This window comes from Sorghum bicolor, chromosome 4 (assembly GCF_000003195.3).
Source record: "Sorghum bicolor cultivar BTx623 chromosome 4, Sorghum_bicolor_NCBIv3, whole genome shotgun sequence".
Lineage (NCBI taxonomy): Eukaryota > Viridiplantae > Streptophyta > Magnoliopsida > Poales > Poaceae > Sorghum > Sorghum bicolor.
In genome coordinates, this window is record NC_012873.2 from 16,295,495 (window position 1) to 16,307,667 (window position 12,173).

General features: G+C 49.0%; 2 protein-coding genes across 3 annotated transcripts; one reads left to right on the forward strand and one right to left on the reverse strand.

The window, feature by feature from the left end:
* Positions 2,056–4,392, forward strand: LOC8081625 (serine/threonine-protein kinase AGC1-5). 2 transcript variants are annotated; one of them, XM_021458554.1, is made up of 2 exons: positions 2,056–2,433; positions 2,719–4,392. In XM_021458554.1, exon 2 carries the CDS (start codon positions 2,764–2,766, stop codon positions 4,363–4,365), a length of 1,602 nt encoding a protein of 533 aa, XP_021314229.1. In that variant the 5' UTR covers positions 2,056–2,433; positions 2,719–2,763; the 3' UTR covers positions 4,366–4,392. The 2 variants fall into 2 exon arrangements, with proteins under 2 accessions (XP_021314229.1, XP_002451965.1); XM_002451920.2 differs by lacking the exon at positions 2,056–2,433 and adding an exon at positions 2,447–2,665 and having other exon boundaries at positions 2,772–4,392.
* Positions 4,441–10,601, reverse strand: LOC8081626 (L-gulonolactone oxidase 3). The gene is made up of 2 exons (XM_002453669.2): positions 9,680–10,601; positions 4,441–5,662 (listed from the first exon to the last, which is right to left on the reverse strand). The coding sequence occupies exons 1-2, from the start codon at positions 10,349–10,351 to the stop codon at positions 4,583–4,585; spliced, it is 1,752 nt and encodes a 583-aa protein (XP_002453714.1). The 5' UTR covers positions 10,352–10,601; the 3' UTR covers positions 4,441–4,582.

Consider the following 12,173-nt stretch of genomic DNA (forward strand, 5'->3'; position numbering starts at 1 on the left):
GCTTTCGGTGAAGAACAACATTGTCCTCTGCAAAGGAAAATCTTAACGACCATGAATCAAACACAGTGACACGTCACTCAGATAACTTCACGGCGCTCAAAATAGTAGTCATGACAAAAGCAAACTTTATTACAAACTTTACATACAAAGTTTACAATAAACACCTTGACGGGCGGACACTAGTCTACTCCTACAGACTATTCTACTGGCCTACTGCTCGGGCTGATCACCCGACTGGCCTTGCTGCCCGGACGAAGGGGTCGGGGCCACCGGCGCCTAGCTGGTCGAGACCGCAGGCGTCGACCGCCCATCTCCCGCAATAGACGCGCCCGACAGCTCCCTGGCCGACCTGTCTGAACCCGGCTGGTCGGGAGGAGTGGCCGTCCCACATAGATTGATGTCGCCGATCACCATCGACGACAAGTCCAGCAGACCACCCCGAAGCTCGTCCGCCTCCTGCGGGCCGACCTCCTTGGGATACCCCTTCTCCAGCCTGGTCAAGTCGACCAGGGGGTAGTGGGCGCGCACCATGCTAAGGATATGCGCGCCAGCAAACTCCCCGGCATCCTTCACGAACTGCTGAAGCCAGTCCCACTCCCGTTGCGCCTTTTCAAAATGATGCATTGAGACTAGACTAAAACTCGTAACCTGTTGGGCCGGGGGAGAGGGTGGCCGGGTGTGAATGTGATGACGTTTAGGCGCCGTAGCCTGCCACATTAATTCTTAGGCGGGAGAGAGAAGAGTGGCTTTTGTTCTGATGATGCATGACAATTGACGACTGGGGACATGGCAGTGGGATGAACATTCATGCCGATATGATGCCGCGCGCGCGCATTCAATCACTAATGCTCGTTAACTAACAATCAAGTAGTAAGGGCATGTTTGGTTGGTAGCCACAGTTTGCCACGCCTAAGGTTAGGTGCAAGCCACACTTGTGGCTAGCCACACTCTGTGGCAAATAAGGAGTGTTTGGTTGGCAACTAAAACGTGGCAAAAAATAGTGTGGCTGTTGTTTGGTTTATTGCTATAAATATTAGGCAAAAAAATTATGGTAGTTGTTTGGATTGCAGCCACATGTCGATCAAAATGCCCCAAATTCCATTTATTAGGATGATTGTCACAGATATTTGACATGTGACAAATCAAACTTCATATGTACTTCCTTTGCCCAAGAAAAATATATGATTTTGTTAGAATGGATTTTTAGATCAGTGTAGAAAAAGTGTAGCAAACAATGGTGTAGGTAACTAAACATGTTAAGTATGTCAAAAAGTTATAGAAAACACATCATCCAATATTTTAAACAAAAATATGTTAGTACTGGGGAGCTACAGCACCTACAAGGCTACAAGGCTTCCTCACGAAGAAAAGCTGCTTGTGGTCCAGCCTACAAGAAGGAAGTGTCTTATCCATTCCCCATTATTTTCTGCAGCTATACGGCTTCGAGGCATGGCTCTCCGCGCCATGGACGACCTCCAAACTCCAGTACAGCTTGAGTCAACTCAAGCAGGAGTCGCACTCGCACCTCAGCCATGGACGACCACCACGCTCGTCGGCCCGTGCTTAGCCTCGGCCACCACCAATGGATGGAGAAAGCAGACGTGCTCAGCCGGCAAGACGACGAGAGAGGGAGAAGTCATAGGACTAGGCCGGAGAGATCGAGATGGGTCTCTGCGGAGGGACAGAGGAGTTGTGGAGAAGCTTTTCTGACGCGGTGGCGCGCCACAGAGTAGTGCGGCGGTGAAAACGGCCGCCACACTTTGGTTGAAGAAAACTGTGGCGAGATGATTATGTGGCTGTGGCGAGCCATACCTGTGTGCTTAACCAAACAGCTACCAAAGCGAACGTGGCGAGCCTAATGTTAGGCGTGGCGACTTGTGGCCGGCATCCAAACATCCCCTAACACCTTCCATGCATGTCGAGGGAACGAAACATTAAAACACCAACGAGTCGGCAAAATAAAGCCGGACCAAACTGAAAAAGGTACAGTACGTACCCGCTGTCTATATCATCATCTCAAACTCAAACAGAGAGATCGCCAACGCCCGACCGAGAGCAGCCGCGGTTGACATTCGTGTGTCGTCTCCCGTTTCCATCCCGCCACGACGAAGAGACCAACCGACGACTCACCTCCCGGCACGTCGTCGTCCCATCACTAACTCGATCGATCATCAGTGCGTGGGGCGTGGGCGTGGCAGCCACCAACTCCACCATCGTCCGTCCAAGACAGGTCCCCCCTCGTCGTCGGATCGGATTATTCATTCATTCCTAGGCCTCTCGTCCTTAACTCGAGAGCCACAGCTCTGCAAGCTTCTCCGATCGATCTGCACTTGTGCAGACACACAGGCCGCGAAGAAGAGTACGTAGCGGATACATGCATTCCATCTGTTGATGAGCCAAGCCTCGTCTGCCTGCTGACACGTACTGCACCCGGTATGCATGCATATATGCCCGTGTTGTTCACTGCTTGCCCTTTGACTTTGTTTTTCTCTTCGGTCGATAAAGGCGTGTCATCTTTCTGATCAACGACGCTCTGCACATAGATTTATGTACTTTGTTGGTGGCCAATAAATCCGATCGATCCGGATCACAAGTTTGGCATCCAACCAACAACATGTTCAGATAATCAGATCTGTTGATTCATGATATAATCAACTTATTATTGGTAAATTTGCTCAACTATTTCGTTCATTTGTTTCTTCCTTTCCTCCATCATAGTTAGCGCGTACTGAGGGCTGAGGGGTGCATCGTGTCGTGAATGACATGACTAGCACCATTGGCGGCATCATGGAGGACGTCAGGATCGGGAGCTTCGACTTGGACGCCGTCGCCGCGTACCCGACGACGCTGCCCAGCCCCAGGATGGTCGCCGCAGCTGGACGAGACCTCCAACTCATCCATTCGCCGCGCCAGCCGTCGTCGGGGTTCAGCAAGAGCCTCAACCCGATCTACACCGACGACCACGACACCACGACGGCGGCAACAACAACGAATTCGTCACCATCATCCGCCGAAGGCGCGCACGCTGCGACGGCGGGAGCCGCACGGGACTGCCCGCCGCCAAAGCCGACGGCCCCTGTGCCCGCCGCGCGGCGCCACACCGGCGGGGACGGGCGCTGGGAGGCCATCCGCGCGGCCGAGCCCCCGCTCAGCCTGGGCCACTTCCGCCTCCTACGGCGCCTGGGCTACGGCGACATCGGCAGCGTCTACCTGGTCGAGCTCCGCGGCGGCGGCGGCGCGCTCTTCGCCATGAAGGTGATGGACAAGGGCACCCTGGCGGGCCGCAACAAGCTGGCCCGCGCGGAGACGGAGCGGGAGATCCTGGGCCTGCTGGACCACCCGTTCCTGCCCACGCTCTACTCCCACTTCCAGACCCACAAGTTCTGCTGCCTCCTCATGGAGTACTGCTGCGGCGGCAACCTCCACTCCCTCCGCCAGCGGCAGCCCGGCAAGCGCTTCGCCGAGGACGCCGCCAGGTTCTACGCCTGCGAGGTGCTGCTTGCGCTCGAGTACCTGCACATGCTCGGCGTCGTGTACCGGGACCTCAAGCCCGAGAACGTGCTCGTCAGGGAGGAAGGACACATCATGCTCTCCGACTTCGACCTCTCGCTCCGCTGCTCCGTCAGCCCGGCGCTTGTCCGCTCCCCGTCCGGCCGTGTCAGCGCCGGCGGCGGCCTCGGTCTCGCCCACGGCTGCATGCTCCCGGGCATCCTCCCGGGCAAGAAGAAGAACAACAAGAAGAAGAACAAGCTGGACGACGACGAGACGGTGGCTATAGCTAGCGTCGTCGGCTGCAAGAAGAAGCCGTCGTCGCTGGAGTTCACGGCCGAGCCGACGAGCGCGCGGTCCATGTCGTTCGTGGGCACCCACGAGTACCTGGCGCCGGAGATCATCCGCGGCGACGGCCACGGCAGCGCCGTCGACTGGTGGACCTTCGGCATCTTCCTCTACGAGCTCCTGCACGGCGCCACGCCCTTCAAGGGCTCCGGGAACCGCGCCACGCTCTTCAACGTCGTCGCGCAGCCGCTCAGGTTCCCCGACGCGCCGGCGGTCAGCGCCGCGGCCAGGGACCTCATCCGGGGCCTGCTGGCCAAGGAGCCGCACAACCGGCTCGCGTCCCGCCGCGGCGCGGCCGAGGTGAAGCAGCACCCTTTCTTCGAAGGCGTCAACTGGGCACTCGTCAGGAGCGCCCAGCCGCCCTACATCCCCGACGCCGCCGCCGTTGATCACTGCTCGTCCCAATTCGCCTTCAGCGACGGAGCGGCGGCGGCGCAAGGTGGTGGCACGCCCAAGAGCGACGCACGGAAAACCGGATCGCGTCACACTGATTCTGATTCGTCGCATGCTGATTTTGAGTACTTTTAGGATTTGATTTGAGATCGATCTCCATTATTTGTAACATCTCCATGTTCACTGATTTAAATTTCTAAAATGCCAGTATCACAGAAATTCCCCTTTTTGTATTATGATGATCATGATGTATAGCTACAAGCACTCTTTAATTAAAAGAGAAATCTATTATCCACACGGCTCACAGCTTTCAATTAATATAAGCTCTATATAAACCAAGAAAGGAACAGTGTCACTGGCTCTGCGACACCGAGTACCTGCAGACCCTGGCGTCCGTAAACACGAGGCCCGGCCTGCAGTAGTACCCCTGCCCGGGGCTGCAGTGCCTGTCCTCGGAGCACACGCACCGGCCGTCCAGCGCGCACCCGTCGCCCTTGGCTACCTCCACCGCGCCGACGACCTCGTCCGACCACGGGCTGTCGAAAAGGCCCCGGGGGTCCAGCTCCCGCTTCGCCGCCGCGAACTGCGCCCACCGCGGGTACTTCCCGCGCACGCCGGCGAACGCCACCAGGCGGTTCTTGGCCCAGTGCGGCCTGGCGCCGTGCTTCACGAACGCCAGCTGCTCCACCTCCTCCCACACGTCCTCGCTCAGCCGCGGCGCCGCCGGGTCCGACGCGCGGTAGTAGTTGAAGTCCACCACCACGGAATCCTCGGGCTGGCCCAGGTGCGCCGCCGACGCCTTCACGAACCGGACCAGGAGGCCGTTGTACACGTCCACGCCGCAGAGGCTGTCGGAGCCGGCGAGGTCCCGGAGGCGCTTCACGTCCAGGATGAAGTCCCGGAACCGCGCCGGCGGCGAGAAGATCGCCGTGCTCTCGTAGAAGAAGAGGCCGTGGAACCTCGGATCCCACCCGCACGCGCTGAGCAGGTCCGCCGCCGACGAGCGCGCGCAGGAGCCCGACGTCTGCATCTTCCCCTGGTACCCAACCACGGGGTACCCCGTGAACAGCACGCCGTCGTTCTTCAGCCCGCTGCCGACCAGCCGCTTCGCCGCGCCCTCCGCCTTCGCCGTCACGCACTTGCCCCTCACGTTCTTGGACCGCTCCAGCGAGGTCTCGACCGCCCTGAGCCCGGCCGTGACGGCGATGGGCGTCGCCTGGAAGCCGATGAAGTCGTTGACGCCGTCGCCCGGCGCGTCGAGCGGCAAGCGGTCGTCGATGCGGTACACGGCCGTGTGCTGGGACGGGTACCAGGTGATGTCGGCGAACTCGTGGCTCGCCGCGTGGGCGGCGAAGTCGTCCTGGAAGGTGGAGTCGTCCCTGTAGTCGTAGGTGATGCTGCGTTTGAACCTCGGCTCCAGTGACAGCGTGATCTGCAATGCAATGCAACCAAACTGGGTTTCAGTACGAAATTAACGATGCATTGAACATGTTGGAACTCGAAATCAATTCACTTCGCTACTACCGGTGTACTGGTGTCTAATAAAGAAAACAATCTGATTTGCAATGGTTAGAGTTTTCGGATTGTGAATTGTGATTGGTTGAACAAAGAGATGAAGCAACAGCTTTAGCCGATCATTTCAAAAACAGAACAATGGTGCTATTTAGTAGTAATAATTTATTAGTCAGGTGTTTCAGTCAGAGAAGGAAAAAACAGAACAATGCATCGATTCATGTAGAGGAAAAAACCAAGAGAACTTCGAGTTTGGCCGTGACTGATAAGGCACTCAAGAACAATCACACGTCAGTCTTAAAATAACAGATTAAAACAAACGCACTTCTTGAGGAAGAACATTTCCCTTTCCAAAGTGCAAATTGTTGCCCCTCAGATAACAAAAACAATGCCAGCTCCAAAATAGCAATCAACTTCATTGTGTTGAGTAAGGACCGAGAAACAAACCACATCTAGATTGCGTGTGTGAACCCTTTACCAAAACCAACTCATCAAGCAAACTGGGGATCCTGTTGGATTCACCGTTCAGCAATTAGAGTTGTTAGTTCAGCAGCAACTATAAGATAAGCAGAGGTGAGTAGACTAGCTGGAGTCTAGGACATATGGGTCTGTTCTTGAAGCAAACTTGCTTATTAATCCCATATGGTATGGCCCTAGCATCAAACTTGCTAGAGGCAATACTATAGCTAGTCTACTTACCTATCACGGTAAGCAGAGGTGTTTTAATGTTATAAACACAAGGATTACTTCTAACAAGAGTTATGGCCTAATGAGAGAACCAGTGTTCTAATGTTGTATTCAGGTGGGTGTTATTCAGAAGACTCGACTAGTTAGCAGGTGACAGTTCATTATGACATGAAAATAGAAGTAACCTATGGAACTGTTTGGTTCGCGCAATGGAGCAATAATGTACTAATTAATTAATTAATTAATTAATTAGCTTGACTATTTAACCAGAGAACCGAATATATCAACTATTAAGTGTTTCAGGTACTTCTTTTATGTGTGCTATATCCACCAACTAAGACTATCTTCAACAATCATCACCTAAAATACAAGACTCATTTGTCCTTTGGGTAGCGCTACAGGTAAAAGGTTCCATACCTATTTTTAGTCTTCTCCAACAACAAGACCTAAAAGACAACACTCTCTGCAAATGGGTCTCGAGAAGAGAGGATACCCAAATTTGAGTTATGCCTCTCCTGATACCTAAAATGGGTCTTCTGTATGGGTACTCTGTTGGAGGCTATAGGTATTGTGTTGGAAACCTATTTTGAGTTTGGGTTCGCAAATAGGTGTCCTATTGGAGACAGCCTAAGTTGTAGTCCACACTCCACATCTTATCGCATTTGACATCACCATGGTCTCAAAGTACATCCTATATTTCTCTATCTCCAAAAAGAACATAAAAATGCTTCACCACGGCCAGTTAATGCATATAGTTTAGACAGAATGTGGGGTTACTTGTGTGCTACACATGAATCGATTAACATGTCAGTGTCAGTATCACCGCAATTTGCTTTACAAAACTGCGAAACGGTTATTGATAAAAGCTCTTAGTATGGACTCTTGAGGCATCTTGGGTTCCCAATATGAATGAAGAAAACACAACATACAGACAGACAGATTCTGATGTTTTCTCACTAACCATTTGATTTTTAGTGATACTTCAGTCATTTGGAGACGGCACATATACTGGTAAACTATTTGCAGATGATTAGTTCAAACTACTAATTTCTTCTCTACATAAGTCTATATGGGCTTAATTATAAAGGAAAGAAACGTAGATCTCTTAGAATCTTGAACCAATCATTGAGTATCTTACTCTTTTTTCAGCATCAAGCAATTTTGGGCCTTGTTTAGTTTCCAAAAAATTTTGCAAAATTTTTCAGATTTCTCGTCACATCGAATCTTTAGACACATGCATGAAGTACTAAATATAGACAAAAATAAAAACTAATTGCACAGTTTGGTCGGAATTGACGAGACAAATCTTTTGAGCCTAGTTAGTCTATGATTGGACAATATTTGTCAAATACAAACGAAAAAGCTACCGTGTCCATTTTGCAAAATATTTTGGAACTAAACAAGGCCTTGGCTACAGAATGGATTAATTAGTGAATGAAGATAATCACTGAAATTTCTTCTGACAACAATAATCATTGTAGCGGGACACTGTCCAGACAGAAGCAGCCCTGGCGGCACACTGTCCAGACTCCAGAGTCACCTGGATATGAACGGGATCAGCGCAGAGCAATTGTTCTCTTCTGGCATACATACAGTCTTTGGGAACGCAGGCTGGTCCCCTGATCCCGTGGTCCCGGTTTCAACGAAGAAGTAACATTTCTCAAGCCAAGCTAAAATTTACTCCATTTGTCAATAGACAGTCATCAAATGATATTACGGCAACTAAGGTCAAATGTGTAGCTTTAACCATTATTTGTCACTAGAAATCTAGAATATATTAACAAAATCTAGTGAAATTATGGGGCTACCAACCTTTTTATAGGGCAATTTTACATCATGATTTTTCAGTTTCTCATACCATTTTTTTTTAAAAAAAATTATTGGTAATTAATTTTTCATAATGTTGACCAGATCTCATAAAAAAACGTCAACTATTTTTTTTACTAAAGGGAGAAGTATAGATCAGTCAACCAAACAAATAACCATTTTTTTAGAACAAACCATTAGGAGCTACTGTCTCCTGTCACAAATATAAGTTCATCTAAGTTTTTTTACTAAATTTAAAATATTTGAAAAGTTATATATTGAGAAAGTGTTTGTTTCATAATGAATACAATAATATCGATCTTGTTTTGCCAACCTATACAAATCTTTCGATATTGATTGATGATCAAAGCTAAAAAAGTTTACCTGTTAGTCTGTGACAAACCTAGATGAACTTATATTTATGATCAAAGCAAGTAGATGAACATGGCCTTGAAAATGATCTCTCTATAAGAAACATGCTCTTGGAAATGCAACTGATTCGATGTTTACTGTTGCTTACTGTTTTAGACATCTTTTGTAGGCCAACACTTTTGTGTCAGGAGTGCAGTGCCAACGACAATGGCTTATTCATTTGGTTCAATTAATTTCCAACCACATCACAGCTCATTTTATAGGTAGTAATAATAACTAAATGAGGGCCTGTTTAGTGAGCTGTTTTTTTTTGTCAAAAACTTATTTCTAAAACAGCTTCGTGGGTGAAGCTGTTTTTCTTCTCCTCTCACAAAGACATGAGTTGAGATGAAGCTGAAAAAAGTAGCTTATTGCAGCTCTCTCCCCCATTTCTCTCTTTCATCTATGCATAAAGTAGTTGGTGAAGCTATTTTACCAAACACCTTTTCTAAAATAGCTTAGCTTGACCTATAAAGTTGTTTATGAAGCTATTTTCTAAAAAAACAACTTGACTAGTGAAGTTGAGTTGTGCCAAATAAGCCCTAAATAAGCCCTGATACAGGATGAAATATATGTTAAGCCAATCAATTTGTGTTTTATGAGTTGTTAAAAAGTAGAGTTCCCTTTTTTTGCGAGCAAGTAGAATTCCCTTTTGTATGTTGCTCCTCTATAATTTTTATAATTTTATAAGCAGATGTATGCATTTAGATCTTCACGGTCTTCTACTTGCGTCAAGAGAAAGGAAAGTAGAATTCCCTTTTGTTTATTAAGCATGGAGGTATGCGTTTAGATCTTCACGGTCTTCTCTTGACCTTATTTTTTGCTTTGTTCATTTTGTTTTGCATCTTATTTTGGTTCATTTTGACCTTAGCTCAGAGCTCAAATAACTTACGATATGAAAGAAAAAAAAAGAATTTAACCGTCCTATTTAATAATTTAAATTTGAAACAAACATGTACCCCTTTTTTGGGAATGAAACGAGACATGATTTTGAACCATTACGATATGGAGGATGACGCCTTTGATCACTGACCTTGGTGATGACCCCAAGCAGACCGAGGGAGACGAGCGCAGCCGGGAAGAGCTCGTCGCCTGCGCGCAGCGTGACGACCCTGGCCCAGCCGTCAGCTTCCCCGGCGGCCACGACGAGCCTGAGGCCCACAACGTGGTCGTGCACGGCACCGCCGCGGCCCCACCACGAGCTGCCATGGGACCCGGTACTGACGAGCCCCGCGACGCTAACGCCCTCCCAGTAGGGCGCCGCCGCGAGGCTGAGCCCGCGCGCCTCGGCCGCGTCGATGACGGCCCGCAGCGGCGCGCCGGCGTCCGCGGTCACCGTCCGCGCCGCCACGTCCACCTCCTCCACGCCCGCCAGCCTCGCCGTGCTGATGAGCAGCGTGGTGCCGTTCCCGGTCCCGCCGCCGGGGCAGGCGAGCTTCGGGATGGTGTGGGCGAAGCCGCTGACGACCTTGACGCGGGCGCCGGTGGCGCTGGCGCGCGCCACGGCGGCGACCACCTCCTGCTCGGTCGCCGGGTACGCGACGGCGGACACGGGGCAGTCGGCGCGGTCGCTGGACCACGCGCCGTAGGCGTTGGAGAGCACGCAGCCGGTGCTGGTGCAGCGCACCGGCGGGCGCGGCGGCAGCGAGAGCACCGGCGCCGGGGCATGGGAAGACAGCAGCAGGAGGAGAAAGGTGGCGAGCATTTTTTTTTTCCTTAGTTTTTTTTTTCTATACTATACTATGCGAGTCAGGCGAGTGCGCTGGTGCGTCCGCCTTTGCATGTAGCGTGATGTGTTTCTTGGACTCCTTTTGCTCTGCTAAGGTGCTGCTGTGTCTGCCAAGCGACGCTTGCTTTGGTTACCTTTAAAGAAAGAATGTGAGATCGGCGGAGGGCTGTCCGTCTGGTTCAAACTTTGGCCTCGATTGACCCGCGGATGGCAATAGAAGATTGCCTGCCAGTTGTGAATTTGGACAGTCAATTTTGCTAGTATTAAATATATGTATGTGAACCTTTTCAAATCAAAAGAAACAGTTGATGAGCTGAATAGGTTAAAAGTTTGCTATTTTTTACTTGACAACCCAAAACAATATGGGAAGTAAAAAACCCTATTAGAGCATCTTCAAAAAATTCTCATATTTTATTCTCCAAAATATGGTATTTGCCAACTCTTGAATTAGTATGAGGAGGAAAAAAAAATTATCTTCAAAAGTTTGTTATATTTCTATCTTAAAAAAAATTTCTCGGTATTTTTTTCCTACGACCCAGTCTTATATTTTGTATCAGGAACCCTCAATTTGTTTCCGTAGGCGTTTAAGCCCTTCCACCAAATCTTTTCTCTCTTGTGTGTGTTTCTCACCTGAAACTTTGTCTTTCTTTCTGTAAGATGGGTCGGAAAACTTCAGATGTGCGCTCCTAGGCTGCGCGTATATATGCGCGCTCGGAAGAAACTTTTGTGAGGTTAGGAAAGATGGGGAGGGAAGATGTCAAACTATTGGAGAGAGTTTTTTCTTATTATGCCAAAAAATTAAGGATGGGAAAGCTAGATGACAAACTGTTGGAGATGCTCTAAAAGTTTGCTATTTTGGACTTGGCAAAATAAAAAAAGAAGCCCCACAAGATGGTTTTCCCCGGGCGCTATTGATTTCGCGTGCTTCCCCTCCTCTCCTTTGCGCGAACAACACTGACACCGCATCGTAGCTTCATCGACCGGTTCCCTGGTGTCAGACCTATCATGAACCTTAGAAGGACGATGACTACCCACAGCGGTGGCCTTGCCTTAGCAAATGACGACTACTCTAGCTAGGCATGAAGATCGACGATGAAAAAAAAGGAACCACGTACCTAAACGTTGGACGGCCTAGATTCGGCGTTGAAGAGAAATAAAGAACGACAGCAGCGTGACCTTTTCTTCACGCGGATGAAGGACGCCCTTTTCTTCGCGCGCACGGGAGAAGGACAGGCGCCAAGGCTTCGTGTGCGCGAGGGAAGGAAACGCGGCGTTATAAATCACGATGGCACGTTAATATGCCAAGTTGCTATTTTTGCCAAGTTAATTTGTCCAACTGTTGGAGGCAATTTTTTCTTGTTTTGCCAAAATTATATGGATGACAAATTATTTTGCCAAACTCTTGGAGATGCATGTTTAGTTCCCAAAAAGTTTTGTAATATTTTTTAATTCTCCGTCACATCGAATCTTGTGGCACATATATGAAGTATTAAATATAGATTAAAAAATAACTAATTGCACTATTTATATGTAATTTGTGAGACGAATCTTTTGAGCCTAGTTAGTCTATGATTGGATAATATTTATCAAATACAAACAAAAGTGTTACGGTGTCCATTTTGATAATTGTTTACAACTAAACAAGGCCTAAATCAAAAGGGATAGCCAAAGGGATTTAAAGACTCCGTTCGCTTATCTTGTAAGCTGTATTTTTTTTATCAGCCAACAATATTTTTTTAAAAAATAAATCAACGAATAGTAATTTCAGTCATGATTTTTTAGACAAGCATGAGTTTAA